Here is a 17,350-nt window from a genome sequence, read left to right as displayed (position 1 = left end):
TCTTCTTCTTCTTCTTCTTCTTCTTCTCTTCTTCTTCTTCTTCTTCTTCTTCTTCTTCATGTCTTCTTCTTCTTCTTCTTCTTCTTCTTCTTCATGTCTTCTTCTTCTTCTTCTTCTTCTTCTTCTTCATGTCTTCTTCTTCTTCTTCTTCTTCTTCTTCATGTCTTCTTCTTCTTCTTCTTTTTCTTCATGTCTTCTTCTTCCTCGATTTTTTTTCTACAACACTTCCATGAACTAATCTGTTAACTCTCGCAAACATTAATAATAATAACAAAAACGATCTCTTATTATGCTTCATCTTCCTCTTTCACACGTGTGGTACTCTTTACTGTATCAGAATGCACTACTCTTCTGCTATTTAAACAGACTGCTCTCAATTCGACCTTTCCTTCATACCTTGCCGAAAATCCAACTGTTACAGCGTTTCTTCTCTCCATTCTCTGAATTTGCCTTTATTGCATCCCTCAAGAAATGTGTTTAATCGCATAACTGACCTAAAACTTAAAAAAACAAACCCAGTTTGCTATGAATGTTCGCTTTCCATCAACCATTCTTTTTTTCCAACTTCAGTGCCAACTCACTCGTCTCACCCCTCACTCTCAAAGCAACCATCCCACTCCCTCCAAGCCTCCCTCTCACCTCTCTCAAAAACTCCCCCCTCAACTTTCTCCCGCCATTCATCCCCCTCACTCATCCTTCCCAAAGTTCCCGCCCCCCCCTGCCATCCACAAAGCTGTCTCCTTCCACTGCCCTCTCACCTCCATCTCTTCACTCCACCTCCTCAAATCCTCAACTGCCTTCTTCCCTCTCTCTTGTCCCCCCTCTCCCCCAGCAGCACAAAGCCTTTTCTCCTCCTCAATTGGCCCCCTCCCCTAGCTATTCTGCAATCCCCCACACTCTTTCACCAACACTCCTTACCTCCGCCCCTCGTCCCTTGTCCTACCCTCCCCCTCCCCCCACCCCCTGCAGCCAAAGCCTCCTCCCCTACCTCTTCATCAAAAGTCTGGACCTCAAATATCTGGGGCCTTCGCTCAAACCTTTCAGATATTTCCATACAGGTTGCCACTGACAAACCAGACATAATCTGTCTGACAGAAACTTTCCTCCCCCAAGACGTGTTTGACTCCCAAATATCTTTCCCTGGTTACTCCCTCCTCCGGTTTGATAGACCTGAGCCTCGCCCTGGTGGAGGAGTTGCTCTCTTCATCAAAGACTCTATTCCTCACTCTCCATGCACTGCCCTCACTCCCCTACACCCCCAAGAATACCTCTGGCTACGGCTTCCCCTCCACTCCCACCTCATGTTTATATGTGTACTGTACCGTCCACCGAACAGTGATGACTCCATCTACACCTCACTATCTGAAAACATGGACCAACTTCTATCTTCTTATCCAAACTCTCTGTTCCTCATATGTGGCGACTTCAATTGTCATCATGCCAGTTGGCGAGGTGTGGGTTCCTCTCTCACCTGTCATGGCACCTCAGCAAAAGCTTTCTACGACTCATTGGGACTGACTCAATTTGTCAAGTTCCCTACCCGGATCTCAACCAATGGTACTCCATCTCTTCTGGATCTGATTTTGACAAATTTCCCTGACAATACCTGCTGCTTTTCCTCCGATCCAATCAGTTCTTCTGACCACGTCCTTGTCAAAGTGTACATCTCTCTGGCTATTATCAGAGAACTACCTCACCGCCGTCGAGTCTGGCATTTCACTCAAGCTGACTGGCACGGTCTCCAAGCAGCCCTCAAACTTAGACTGGTCTCCTATCGCTACTTTCTCCAACATCAACTCATCCTGGGAATTCTTTCAAAGAAACTTGCTCTCCCTCATGCACAGATTTAACCCCTCTCGTCTTCAGTTGTCCTACCCTTCCTCCCACCCTTGGTTCACTGAAGCTTGTGATGAGGCAGTTGTCCTGAAACAACTTGCCTTTGCCTCATGGAAAGCAAACCCAACTGAGGGCAATCTCAGTTCCTTCCATAGAGCTTGGAACAAGTGTGTATCTACCCTCAGGAGAGCCAGAAAACAACATATTTCTTATCTCAAGTCTGAACTCTCAAACCTCTCTCCCTCCTCAAAATCCTGGTGGCGTCTAATCAAATCTGTTTCTGGTGTATGTTCCCCCTCCATCCCCTCCCTTACCTCAAATGGCAGCACTGCTGATACCGCACGTGAAAAAGCTGAATGCCTAAACTCGCTGTTTGCAGCTAAATCTTGTGTCTAAAACCCATCACTTTCTCTACCCACTTTACCCAGTCACACCCAACTGTTCCTGGACTCTGTGTCCTTTTCTCCTGACAAGGTGGAGAGCTTGCTGTCAAACCTCGACTCAGATTCTGCAACCGGTCCAGACGGCTTCAGCCCACGTTTCCTCAAAGCCTGCTCTTCTGCTCTTGCTCACCCTCTCTCTGTTCTATTCACCCTCTCATTTGCTCAAGGCCATCTGCCATCTGCTTGGAAATCAGCAAACATCACTGCCCTGCACAAAAAGGTGCAAAAATAGATCCCTGCAACTGCAGACCAATCAGCCTTCTCCCAATCATCAGCAAGGTTATGGAATCCATTATCGCTTCAGACATCAAATCCTTCCTCTTCTCCAATGGCTTGATTTCTGATCATCAATTTGGTTTCAGACCCGGTCACTCTACTCTGGATTTGCTGCTTCTGCTCTCCCAACAATGGATGGAAGCCCTCAATGCCAGACAGGAAATCCGAGCCGTATCCCTGGACATATCACGTGCTTTTGACACAGTCTGGCACCCTGCGCTGCTCACCAAACTCTCTTCCTATGGTATACAAGGCCATCTCCACTCATGGCTCACAGACTTCCTCTCCTGTCGCAGTCACCGTGTGGCCCTAAATGGAGTTCTTTCATCCCCCATTTCTGGAGTTCCTCAAGGTAGCGTTCTGGGCCCTGTTCTTTTTCTGGTTTTCATCAATTATCTCTCCGACTCTGGAAAATCCTCTATATCTCTTTGCTGATGACTCCACCCTCTGCCGTACATCGGTCATCCAACACATGGAACATGTCTTTCAATCCGGACAAATCTCACACTCTCACTATGTCTCTTCGAAAGGACCGTTTAGAAAACCCCCCATCCACTTTCTCAACAATCCTCTGGAAGAAGTCCTTTCTTTCAAGCTTCTGAGTCTCACTATCTGCCATGACCCTTCCTGGGAAAGCCACATTTCAAACCCCGCCTCCAAAGCCAGTCGCCGACTGGGAATCCTCCGTCATGCAAAGTCCTTCCTCGGCCCACCTGAGCTCCTGACCACTTACAAAGCTTTTGTCTGCAGCCTGATGGAGTACTGCCCTCCCATCTGTGCTGGTGCTCCTGCCTCCCACCTTTCTCGGCTTCACGCTGTAGAAACCAAGGCATTTCGGATCATTGGCATCTCCCGCAATGAGGCTGAGTCTTTGGGCCTCTAACTCAATCACCGCAGGTTGGTCGGTGGTCTTTCTGTCTTCTACCGTCTCCTCTCCAGCCTCGCCCCCTCTCCAGCCTCTCTCTGCGACTTGTCCCCACCACATTTCCACAGGGCGTCAAGGTCCGCCAACAACCCCCTTCTGGTAAAACTACCAAAATCACGAATCACTGCTCACCTTCACTCTTTCATTCCTCTTTTTTCCCGCCGTTGGAAGAGACTCCCTCACTCTATTCATTCCCATTGTTCCCTCCAGGCCTTCAAAACAGCTGTTCACCACCACCTCTTATCATCCCTCATCCAAATCCTCGATCTTTTCTTCCCCCGATAATCCACCCAAGCCCACCTCCTTCAAATTCTCTGTTTTCCTTCCTGAAAGTCCCTGTAATGTCCATCTTCTATTCCCCATGTTCCCTGTCCCATAACTCTCCCTTCCACAGATCTCCTAATGTCTCTGTTCCCCACTGTTTTGTCCTTCCCACTCCCTCCCCTCCTGTCTGATGCCCTCCTTGATGTGCATTGTGTGTTAGCTCCCATACGAGCCTCGACAAGGTATACAAAAAAAAAAAAGAAAAAACTGCCAGGCGAGGTGTTTTGGGCAGACATTATGGCGTTAACAAGTCCAGTATTGGCCAAATTTAAAAAAGAGCAAAAAACATTATGGGGATAGTGAATGAGCTCTGGTTTACAATGGAGTGAGGGTGATTCCGGGAAACCACTCCATTACATGACACGTGAGTTTGAAGGGGTAGTGAATGCTCTGACTATACCTTTTAAAAGTCAAATGTGTGGAAGAATTCCTAGGCTGAATTGATATCAGCGGCGGTGGATTTAGGAGACCAGTCCTGAAGTGAACTGCGCTGAAAACCAGATTGCTCCGGGCAGGTGGGGCCCACCAGCCTTGGATGGCAGCCCACCTAGGAAAAGATTACTTCGATTTGAAATCCCAAGCTGTCGGTTAAATAGCATGGCACTGGACAGCAGCGATTCCTTGAGCCACGCATTGGCGCATGAATTCCTTTTGGGATCAACAGCAATGTCTGACGTAGATGGAGGCATATCACTCAACTTTATGAAGAACTGGCTCTGTCTACTGCGCTTCATGTTCTCTCTATCCCAAGGGAGAAAAGTATCAGGGGTTAAACCAAACCCCCCCCCCCCCCCACACACACTGTGACATGATGGCAATTATCTATGGCACCAGGGTTAGAGCCCATAACTATCTTGGACCCATAGGACAACCTGGAGCTATGTCTCCAGCAAATATGCCGCCTACCACCCAAACCCCTTCTCGGGGAGGTGGTGGTTTGATATATGAGATGCAGTGCATCCTCTGCTCCACCAATTCCTGATATTCAGCATACTTGACGTATCACTGCATGGAATGTACACACTATATGGCCAAAAGTATGCAGGCACCCCTTCTAATTAGTGGATTCGGCTGTTTCAGCCGCACCCATTGCTAACGTGTATAAAATTGAGCACATAGACAAACAAGTACTGAAGAGCTCACTGACTTTAAACATGGCACCGTCATAGGATGCTACCTTTCCAACAAGTCAGTTTGTCAAATTTCTGCCCTGTTAGAGTTGCCCCAGTCAACGGTAAGTGCTGTTGTTGTGAAGTGGAAGTGTCTAGGAGCAATAACAGCTCAGCCGCGAAGTGGTAGGCTACACAAGTTCACAGAACAGGACCGCCGAAGCATGTAGCGTGGAAAAATCGTCTGTCCTCAGTTGCAACACTCACTACTGAGTTCCAAACTGACTCTGGAAGCAATGTCAGCACAAGCACCGTTCGTCGAGAGCTTCATGAAATGGGTTTCCATGGCCAAGCAGTCGCATACAAGGCTAAGGTCACCATGCGCAATGCCAAGTGTCGGCTGGAGTGGTGTAAAGCTCACCACCATTGGACTCTGGAGCAGTGGAAACGCGTTCTCTGGAGTGATGAATCGCACTTCACCATCTGGCAGTCCAACGGATAAATCTGGGTTTGGTGGATGCCAGGAAAACGCAACCTGCTTGAATGCATCGTATTAACTGTAAAGTTTGGTGGAGGAGGAATAATGGTTTGGGACTGTTTTTCATGGTTCGGGCTCAGCCCCTTAGTTCCAGTGAAGGGAAATCTTAATGCTACAGCATGCAATGATATTCAAGACAATTCTGTGCTTCCAACATTGTGACAACAGTTTGGGGATACCCAATCCTGTTTCAGCATGACGATGCCCCAGCGCGCAAAGTGAGGTCCATACAAAAATGGTTTCTCAACATTGCCGTGGAAGAACTTGACTGGCCTGCACAGAGTCCTGACCTCAACGACATCGAACATCTTTCGGATGAATTGGAACGCCGACTGTGAGCCAGACCTAATCACCCAACATCAGTGCCCGTCTTCACTCATGCTCTTGTGGCTGAATGGAAACAAATCCCCAAAGCAATGTTCCACCATCTCATGGAAAGCCTTCCCAGAAGAGTGGGGGCTGTTATAGCAGCAGGAAATCAGAAAGCTACGGTGTGTGAAATGACAAGGCTCTGAATATCAGTACCAGGCCTGTCTGAAACAAAAATACCATGTTTTGGAGAGTAACAAGTCAGTAATGACACCCTCATGCATTCAGGACAGTTACAGTGCAACTATGGGGTAGCCCTACGCCTGGCAAATTATGAGCCTCTCGTTGATGACTCATGCTGTCTACTTATGGCTCTCCGAAAGCATCGACATGACGCCCTTTCTCTGATTGTGGCATACTCCCCTACCGAGGTCTCTGCAAGTTCAGAGAAAGATGCATTCTATGAGCAATTGGATTCTCTTTAAGCATCGGTCTCCCATCATGACCAACTTTTGATTCTCGGCTACCTGAATGCATCCTCTGGCACTGATCGTACAGGATTCGAAAGTGTTATCGGGAACTACGGATCAGGCTATATGAATGACAACTCTCTTCATATGATCTCCTTCTGCTCCTCTCATAACCTATCCATTATAGGTTCTTGGTTCAGAAGGAGAGACATACACATATTCACCTGGCTCTCTCATGATGCTTACACCAGTAAAGAACTGGATCACATTTTATCAATTTTCAAATCATATCGGGTTTTTAGAGGCGCTGAAGCTCCGGCAAACACTGACCATAGACTAGTTGTGGCTGATATTCGTCTGCACTCTGTATACCATTATCAAGCAAGACTTGGGTGACATTTGAATGTGGAAGTTATGGTTTGTGATCCAGAGCTGTCAGCTCAATATAACATCACCATTCAGAACAGTTTTGATACTTTGGGCGAACTCTCAGACGGTGTTGAGAAGTCTTGGCCTCTTATCTGTGACACGATCCAAGACAGTTGGATTCTGTCAACAGCATCTCAACAGCATCCAAGACAGTTGGATTCAGTCGGCAACAGAAACGGCCCTGGTTGTCAACTGATTCCCTGACCATTATTGATATGAAGTGGCAAGCACGACATCAAGGAAATATCCCAGAAAGTAGGCGCCTTAGAGTTGTCTATCGGGCAAAGGCTAGGAAAGATCTTGACTCTTAGTATGGGCTCCTGGCAAATGAAGCTGAGGATGTTATTCATCATAACGACCTGATACCTGCCTTCCGGTCAATCCAGCGCATGTGTGTTGATCGAAATTCAAATAAAAACAAAAGCAGCATTCCGATCATGAAGGCAAGTGATAACCCCTGCCATACTAATGAGGAAAGCCTCAACTGCTGGAAAGAACATTTTGAGCAGGCACTTAACTTTCCCCCTGGTACACACTCTCCCGACTTAGAGGAAGAGGCACCCATAGCTGTCGATGATGTTGCTGTGCGTATGGATCCTCCATCCTTTTCTGAGGTCAGCCATGCAGTGAGGAAACTCAAAAATGTTCGAGTTGCTGAGTGCGATAACATCACCGCAGAACAGCTGAAATGTGCCGAGACTCTAATTTGTGACGTATTACACTGGCTTTTTATAAAGGTCTGGAATTCTGTGCATGTTCCAGCCAAGTGGAAAAATGGCAAATAATCCCTATCTGCAAAGCCCCCCCTCCCCAACTGTAGTAGCTATCACCTGATCACCTTGCTATCAGTCCCTGGGAAGGTTTTTGCTCATGTTCTCTTGAACCATATTCACCCCCTCCTGCTACAACGTAGACGCCCCCAGCAATCTGGTTTCACATCAAACAGGTCAACAATGGATTCCATACTATCCCTACGTATTCTTGCAGAACTTCATCGGGAATTTCAGCATCCATTAAATGTGGCGTATATCGACATCAAGGCCACATTTGACTCTGTTGACTAAACATTCCTGTGGAAGGTGCTGAGAGGCAAATGGAGTTCCATCATCACTTCTCAACCTGATCCGGAACCTCCTTGAACATACCACAACCCACATTGGAGTGGACACCGACTTATCATCACCTTTTCCCAAGTCTTCTGGAGTTTGTCAGGGTTGTGTCCTTGCTCCCTCCCTCTTCTGCTGTGCCATGGATTGGATGATGTCAAAGTGTACAGATCAGCTTGAAATCGATGTCGGAAGGGGAATCATCACTGATCTACTCTATGCAGATGATGATGCCCTATTTGTGAGGGACCCTGTTTACTGGCTGGTTGTGTTCAACCGCTTTAATCGGTTGCTAAAAGCCAAGGCCTTAAGCCCTCATGACAAAAAGAAATCAAAGTACAGAATGTTGCCATTGGTCCTTCTCCCCTGTCAGTACCTATTCTGGTGTAGTTGTGGAGTCATTGGAACATTTTACCTACCTGGGCTCCAACATTCATTCATCTGGATACTGCAACCCTGATGTGCGTAGACGAATCGGCATGGCTGGCTCTGTCATGGGGCAACAAGATGCTGTCTAGAAACAGCACCGGCTTAGATTACCATCAAAGCTCCACATTTACAGAGTATGCATCCCACCTGTTCTGCTCCATAGCTGTGAAACATTGACTCTTTTGAAAAAGGACCAAGACACTTTACAAGCTTTCCACATGCAATGTCAACATCACATCCTTGGGGTATGATGGTATAACTGAGTTTCAAACAGGACTATTTCTGAGATCACTAGACTCGGTCCCATCACACTTGATATTGCAAGGAGACACTATTCTCTGTTTGAACACATCCGCCATTTAAATGAAGGTGTACCGGCTCATATTTCCCTGGAATTTGTCACAAATCTTTACCATGGTCACCGACCCGATCCAACCTGGCGCCGTACTCGAGGATGCCCAAGACTTTCTTGGTTACGTCAGTGTGTTATGGGGGTCCCTACGTTCCCCAGTTGGGCATGCGTATTTGTAGTAATAGTCATAATAGAATGCTCTGGTTGACACTAGAGCAAGGGTGATTCTGAGAAACCACTGCATTACATGAGGCATGAGTTTAAAGGGGCAGTGAATGCTCTGGTTGTGCTCGTTGAGGGTGATTCCAGTAATTGATGCGTGACCCCCCCCCCCCTTTTTTATTTATTTAAATAAAACACTTGTATTAAAAGTCCTGGAAAGGTATGTGGTATTCAGAATTTACTTATTTGATGATAGCAAAATGCTGTACTCACTGAAAATATTCTTCCCAGCAATGGATGTTCAGCTGAAATAAAAAAAATTCTTCCCCAAATATCACGTTCATTTGCATAGTTTTTTTTTGTTACAATTTGGGCAGGATCACCCAGTTTTATTAAAGAAATTAATAATTTTGATGTAAATTTTTTTCAAAATTCCCTGAGGGAGGCATGCCCCAGGACCCCCCTGTTAACAAGTGTTTTTTGTCGATACTTTATTTTTCTTTTGTTTTTTTTTTTTAAATTCTGCAGTTTCACCCATGATGAGGGAAAATTTAAAATCCCATGAAAAACCACGAATACGCACACAAAACATGACAAAACCCACGAATACACAAAGTACAGGGCAGCAAATGGAGAAGCAGGTCACATTTTCTGAAATGTGAAAAGCGGAACCGCGGATGTAAGGAGTCCATCTATATACAATATATTGTCGTGGGCGTGGCCGGCCCAAGTTATAACCCCCCGACACAAATTTGTCAGAGCCAGGTGGTTAACACCGACAGCCCCTGGACGGCCGAGCGATTCCTTATTAAGAGGTGGCGGACACGTTGATCGATGGAGATTTCAACACATGCTCGAAGGGCATGGCAGAGGGCAAGAGCGGACATGCGGAGGATTACAGCACAGGAGCACTACGCCAGGACAACACAAGGGGGTTTAATCTACGAACCCACGACAATTACACGGATACAATCTCTTCAAAATAAACACATTTAATGCACACACACAAACATTTACAAAGATAATAAAGTAAAAGGAAATAATGATACGAATAAGTAAATAACTCTTGTGGTCGAGGCCTCGCACACGGATGCAAACATCGACAAAGGGTGACAAAAACCCCCTTTTGTAGTACACTGGTACTCAGCTTGGGCCAGAGCTGATCCCTGTCGAACCCGGAATGGAGGCCCTCCACCAGCATGTGCAGACGCAGGCAAAATGGCGCCGTTACTCGGAGCCAGGCAGACGTATGCCAGGAAATCCGCAAGCAGCTTTTCACACGGAAAGGCTCCAAATGACCCAGCCTTCCTCTTCCAAAGGTTCCACCTGCCTCGTGTGGTTCTCATCCCGACCTCGTGTGTGTGCTCTGCCGAACTCCCGTCCTTTCCAGATGGAAGCCTACCACAATCCACCCGTGCAATGAACCAGCCTCTCCTGTCTTGTTATCCCCAGCCTCCTCCTGATGCTCTCTATATCCTCTGCCTCTGGGGCGTGGCCTGCTCGCCCCCTAAATCCCGGGAGGTCGGGGCTTCCTGTTGTGGTTTCAGGGACAGGTTTCCCAGCTTTACTGCCTGGCTTGAAATATAAAAAAAACTTAGGGAAAATCAGAGGTCAATCACGTACTGGGAAACATTTTTACTCCCTCGGCTAATTAACACTGCAACACCCCTTGTGTGGTGACACGTAACACTTAAGCTCACAGATTCCCTACTTAGTTCCATTGAGATGCTTATACTTGTCCACGGACCAAGCAACTCTACACAATGCTAAACTTCCTTGTTAAATCCTTACATGAACTCCCGCAACCGTAGCTATATATATATATATATATATATATATATATATATATATATATATATATATATATATATATATATATATATATATATATATATATATATATATATATATTCATCTAACCAGAAAAGTGTTGAAATTGTCATATTTTTAATGACAAAGAATGTGTCAAAATAGTCGAATGAAGGAAATGCCAAAAAAACAAAAATCTCTGTGAAGCATGTCAAAGCCCCCAAGTATAGGGTTAACCCCTTTGGGGTTCGTGATCTGATACTTTGGGCAGTTAAGTGTCTTCCTCCTTGCCCCTCCGCCCCACCCCCCTCCCCCCTCCCCAAAACCTGATGATATTTTTTTAACCTTCCCACTCAACCCCCTTTCCCCTGCTCCACTGCTAAAGTTGCTGATGTAATAATTTGTTTTTCCATTTGCAGGACAGCGTTTGTTTTACCGCACAAACGTTGTTGAGAGTCTTGGCCCATGGAGGTTACAAACAGATATTGGGACTTGAAAGAGACTTTGGTAAGTGGTTACATACATACATACATACATACATGCTTTGCTTGTGCCAGAGACGTTTGGTCCCCGTTGTTTAGTCGACTTTAACTTGATTTAACGAATGTTTGAGATGTGAATGGGCTTGGTGTTCTTTGCTTGAATGCACCAAGCCCTGGATTGGAGAAAATATTTTAGTACAAAAAGCTTTTCCTTCTTTTTTTTTCCTTTCTTTTTTTTTTTCCACCATCACAGCATAGAATTTAAAACCACACCACCAGTTACTAATGAATTTGCCAGGTGATGCTGTTTACCCCTGCTCTCTGCCCACCCTCTCCCCTCACCACCATTCCTGCAATGCCTTATCACTTGCCTTTGTGAAAAATTGATCTGTCTGCCTGCCTCTATGGAAACTGGCATTAGCTTTTGGACCGCACATAAATCCATGAGAATTGTACACCATAAAATTGCAGTCAGATTTACGTCACAGGGTAAATGTGTATATTTTAATAGGTGACAGGAGGGATGAGTTCATTTTAATAGACTGCAAAAAGTTTCTAAAAAATAAATTTAAAAAAACTTGGACCTGACATGAAGGTTGTTATCAAGATTGTTGTTCTGTTTATTATTATTATTATTATTATTTTTGTTTACTGTATTATTATACTTCCGCCACCGTTTTGCGGGTTTATTTCCTTTTAAATTCATTTACTCTGCAACCGCTTGAGTGATTGACAATTTTCAGTGTAGGACTGAATGACTACTCATGTGGAATATTTTTTAATGATAATTATGGCATCGTAGGTCATGTGGTGTGGCGGCCATGTTGGAAAAAAGGAAAAACTCTGCACCTCTTCTCTGAAAACGCTGCATGAAAAAAAACAAACAATGAAACTGGGCACATGTCAAGTACACCCCACATGGGGAATAAGTCTTGATAACAATCATCATCAGTGAAGTATGTCAGCCATAATTATATGCCTCAAATCCTTATCCGATCAATACGAACATTATTGAGTGCAAGCTACAGATACCAGAACAGCTTATTAGATCGATGCCAAACTTCATGCACACAATTTACTAGCCTTGGGAAACATAGGGTGTACATTTTAACCTTCTAGGTCACATGGTCTAGCAGCCATATTTTTTGAAGAATAAATCTTTAAATTTTATCTTCTCCAGAATGGCTTGACAGATCGAGGTGAAACTTAACACACGTGACCCACAAGCCTTGGGGATACAATCAAACGGAAGACCAAATACTGCATTCTCATTATCATCAGGAACTCGACTAAGTAAAGAGCAAATATGGAGTCATGAGGAAGATCCTCGATAGGATTCGGGTTTCAGCCGCTACTCATCTACCCTCAACCCCATCCAGGCGCAGCCAAGTGAGCCTTACAGAAAAACTTCTGCAATAATTCACTTCTGCTAGAAAGATAGATAAAGAAAGAAAATAAAAAGCAAGAATTAGATTGAATAAAGATAAATGTGAAAAAGTAGAAAGAAGTGTGAAAGGAACAAAGATGTTGGGAAGAACCCAGATAGATTGATTTCAGCAGTTACTCACCAGGCTCAAACACAGCAACAGGTACAAGCAAGCAACCAGATGTCCATCAGCAGGGAAACACACTCCACGCAGCATCAGGATGTGGGACAAACATAATCAAATGGAAGATCAATTGGAGTCATCAGAAGGAACCCGAATAAGTAGAGCAAAGATTGAGTCATCAAGAGGAACCTGGGGAGAGAAATTGTATCAGTGGCACACAAAAAGTGTGACAACGAAGACATAATCGGTCACATGGTCTGGTAGCCATATTGTGTTGATTTTTTTTTTTAATTTATCTTTAACCGCTTCATCGATCCATGCGAAACTCAACACACATGATCTAGTAGGCATGGCGAATATATGTTTAAAATTTCAACATCATCGGTCACATTGTCTGGCAGCCATATTTTTTTGAAGAATAAACATTAAAATTTTATCTTCTCCAGAACAGCTTATTCGATCGGTTAGACTTCACACATGATTGAGTCTTTGGGAATATCGTTTGATAATTTAAACATCATAAGGCCACATGATTTGGCAGCCATATTTTTATTTTTTTAAATCTCATTCTGGATTGAATTTTATAAACAGTATGTCATGGGTCATGTGTAGGATCAAAGCGGGGCGGCTTGGGTTCCAGTCATAACTACCTGCAGTTATAAAGTGGCATGTCTAGTTTATTGGAGGACCAAGCAAACAAATGCTTGGTCTCTTCATGTTATCGGTATTTTATCATTATTCTTTCCGCCAAATTTTATGGAAGCTGTAGCGTCGGCACCGATGTTCTGATTAAGTTGAAACTTCACAGGAATGTCGGGGTGAATGGGAATTAATGCATGTTTTTTCTGAGTTATGATTTTGCAATCGCCATGGCGGCAACCAGCTTGGATTTAAGTGAAAACTTTAAAAAAAAAATCATCCTCTCCGAAACTGCAAATTCTATCGATTTGATCCTTGTCAGGTTGTTATTGAGTATCCACGGAGCAAAAAATGTATAAGATGATGTGATCATTGAAGTGGTTTGCCAGCCATGTTGAGGTAAAAAAAAACATTGTCTGATAAACACAAAACATTGTTTTTGTGTTTACACAACAATAAGAACTTGAATATGAAGTTTATTTTTGATCAGTCACATGGTCTGGCAATGAAAACCAAACCAAAATTGATGACAAAGGTGACACCATCTTGGAGTACTTCTTCATTTGGTTCACCAAAAAAGCTATTTCTCCAGAACTGCTGCTCCAATTAAGTTTAAACCTTCCCAGAAACATTGGGAAAAATGGGAGAGAATAATGTCTGTCATCTTTTTGTCTGAATTTTGATTTTGTAATCACCATGGCAACTAGCTTGGTTTTAAGTTATCAAAAACTTAAAAACTTTTAATCCGAAACCGCAAATGCTGTTGATTCAATACTTGGTAGGTTATGATTGACTACCCAGAGTGCACAAAAGTTGTTCAAGATGAAGTTATGAATCACTTGGTTTGGCCACCATGTTGGATTAAAGGTGACCATCTTTTAAATATAATCTTCTTCAAAAGCATTCAACCGATTGATGTGAAACTTGGCACATATGATCGAGTACCCCTGGGTAATATATATGTTGTTGATGACGTCATAGGTCACGTTTGAAATTGCCTTGTATCGGACAAAGAGCGCTTTGGCCCCTGCATCACTGGTTGCAGTTTTAATTGGTATTATTATCCCCATGCTTTTAAAAAAAACAGAATAGAGGCAATGCCACTGTGCTCACCTGGTCGAACCAGGGAAATTTTGGCAGGTGTTGGATGGACCCATAAAATATGTCAATTGGCCGATGGTTTAAACAGACTTGTGAGATCACCATGCAGATATGATTCCTACCAAATTACATCTAAATCGGTTGAATACCTTTTGAGAAGTCAAAAGTACCAATGCCAGAATCATAATGACCTTTAACTTTCAAATTGACCTACTTGATATACAATTTTTGATGGGATTTGCCAAACATAAGGAGGTCCTGGTCCTCAGAAGTTCTACACAGTTTGGTGACAATAGGTCTATTTGTTTTAGCATCACGAGTGATGAATGTTGTGGTCATGTTTCATCGAAAATGTGTGTGTAGTTTCAGAAAAGAAAGCAAATATCTATTTTGAGGATCAAACCTGGACCCACTTTGACTCCCTGTAGACACCTTTAGACCCCAATAATTTTTACCTCTGCCACCGAAGGTGAAGGAGGTTGTTGTCAACCCTTTCTGTCTTCTGTTTGTGTAAAGGATATTTCAAAAAGTTGCGGATAGATCCGGATGACATTTTGTGGACAGGTTCGGTGTGTGACAAGGACGAACTGATTATATTTTGGTGACGATCCGGATCCGGATCCAACCACTAGAATTTTTTTAAGTGATTCTTCACCATTGAGAGATAGGGCCAAAAACGATATATAGCTAAACGAAGAAGATCTGAGTGCTTGTAAGTCCAGAGGGCCATGGCTCGGTTCCTCATGTTCAACTATTAAACAAATGAAAAGGAAGGAACATTAAAGAAAATGAATCGCACAAAATAGTGAATGCTACAGTTAATAAGAATAAACAATATAATTGCCAACGTCAAATTCAAAATATAAACCCGCATGCCACTTCGGAAAACACGCACGTGATGCGCACATGGCCGAGCCACGTATCCCAAAACCAAACTAGCGACGATTTAAGTCAAACTTCTTTACATTTCAAACTTACCACTATTATCCCTTCACCCTCCAAATATTCATCAACACTTTATAGATTATTTATTCCATGCGATACTCCCCTGGAGTCTCAATATCACGTAGCTTCGTTGAGCTTCACAGCTCGTCCTCATGACCAAAATAAATTCCTCTTTACCCAGCGGAACTGACGTCATCAAAAACCCACACAACAATAAGCTGAATGCACATATAAAACGTTACAAGGCTAAATTAACAGTGTTTACATACTGACTGCCTGAGAGACACTGCACGATGATAATACCTCACCTGAACTATGTTCCAGGTGGGCTAAAAACTGGGGGATATTGTAATCGGCATCTGTGTCCATCCGTTCAAAACGCTGTCTCCTCCTAAACCTAAAGGGTTGTGCAGCAATTCACCGAACTTGGTAGTTATGATCACCACATGACATGAAGGTGCAAGAGCAGTATCATTTTTGACCCTGCTTCTGAGGCGAGGTGAAAAGGTCCAATACCCAAATGAAATTATGGGCACATTTTGAAACATTTCTTAATGAAACTTTGTATCTGCAATCAACATTGCGGGAGCATGAAATATGTAACGATTTTCTGGATTTGACCCTGGTTCATGCCATGTGGGGGGGGGGGTGGACTTGGGGGTCACAGGGGACAAAACAGTTTTTATAAAGTTGATAATGGATCATTCCTCATGGAGCCTTTTTGCCATCTTTCAACAATGCTTAAGGTGTGAAGTGTGGGGATTTGCGATGGCGTGCTGTTGACCGCTCTCATTTCAGTTTGTGTTTATATACTGAGCACTGATGTTCACATCAAATTTCTTATGCAAGAATATTGAATCATACCAAAATTACAAAAGGATTGTGCATGAATATTCAGCATTGAAGCAGGGAGGTTGTTCTGGGAAAACACTGCATTAATGTGGTTTTATGTGCTGTCATTCATTTGTGGTTGTTAAGCAAAAAGTTAACTGCAATTGATTGCTTCTGATGTCTCGGTCACAGATAACCCTGTTATAGCAAAGGAAATGTTTGCTAAGTAGTCGTTGCATTTTTCCTGCTCTCTCAGGCATCACGACACAGTTGTCAGTGTGGGATGGAGTTGTGGTGACACCTTCGGAAAAGGCTTACGAAAAGCCTGTGGAAAAGAAGGAAGGGGAAGAGGAACCTGAGGAGGAGGAGAATGAGGCGGAAGAAGAGGAAAGCATGGATACTCAAAATTAGGTTTACCATTGCTTTAAAAAAAAAGAAGTTTTTCAGCTGCCCATTGATTTTTTTTTTTTTTTTGGGGGGTGTGGGGAATGGGGGTGTTGTCAGGTCAAATTACTGAAAGCCATTAGCGATTTGACTTTGGCTGAATGCAGGGATCGTATGACAGGTGGAGGGGTTTTAATTCACCTACGGGACTTTTCCCAAATAAACGGGGACAGTAAATGTGTGTGTGTGTGCTTGAGGAACACGATCCACCACCTCCGGGTCGAGTTACTCGAGTTGGGGCATTCATCATTTTACATCACCACAGATACATTAGAACAGCTCCCTCCTCAACCCTCCTTATTTTCTTACTCTCCTGATTTAGGTGAAATTTGCGCACGTTAAAAAAACAACGTGCTTTCTTTTTCATTTTGCTGGAAATGTATCACAGTTAGGGTTTTCCACATGATACAACCCATAACCTTGTGTTATGAGATTTAAGTGATGTAAAGAGAAATGGCAAGGCTGTGCTAATTGTGTGCACCATGTGGCATCCTCGAGAGTCAAGACAGATGGCTGTTGCCTTTCAAAGGCCACATGATGACCGTTAAAACTTCCTTACTTAAATGTTGCTTTGCATTGTTCTTATTGCAATTAAATAAATAATTTTTCAGCATCCTTTCCATTGTTTTTAGAAGTTGTTGTTCTTCTTTTCCCCAATCGCTGATCCAACAACAAGGTGAGGCATAATTTGTGTCACAAGTTCCAAGTCATTTCTTGAAAAATCAGGAGTACTCACAGCCCACAAGGCTTTTGTCCATAGTCCAATGGAGTATGTACTTCCTACTACTCCTATGGTCTATCACCCCCACTTCACATATGTTTATCCTGGACTCTCTAGAAT

The 17,350-nt window shown here is 43.7% G+C and overlaps 1 protein-coding gene across 1 annotated transcript in view; it reads left to right on the top strand.

Moving 5' to 3' along the window:
* The window catches only part of ILF2 (interleukin enhancer binding factor 2), a 104,161-nt gene extending 87,034 nt beyond the window's left edge, over positions 1-17,127 (top strand). Inside the window, exons 13-14 of the mRNA XM_085848684.1 lie at positions 10,937-11,024; positions 16,322-17,127. Coding sequence (XP_085704810.1) covers positions 10,937-11,024; positions 16,322-16,476 — 243 coding nt within the window. The 3' untranslated portion in view covers positions 16,477-17,127. The remainder of the gene's footprint in view (positions 1-10,936; positions 11,025-16,321) is intronic.
* Positions 17,128-17,350: the final 223 nt, after the last annotated feature.

The sequence above is a fragment of the Eptatretus burgeri genome, chromosome 12 (assembly GCF_056783735.1).
Source record: "Eptatretus burgeri isolate ZD-2024b chromosome 12, Ebu_testis_v1, whole genome shotgun sequence".
NCBI lineage: Eukaryota > Metazoa > Chordata > Myxini > Myxiniformes > Myxinidae > Eptatretus > Eptatretus burgeri.
Note: the sequence above shows the minus strand (reverse complement) of the source record. Positions and strands in the feature narration are given on the sequence as shown.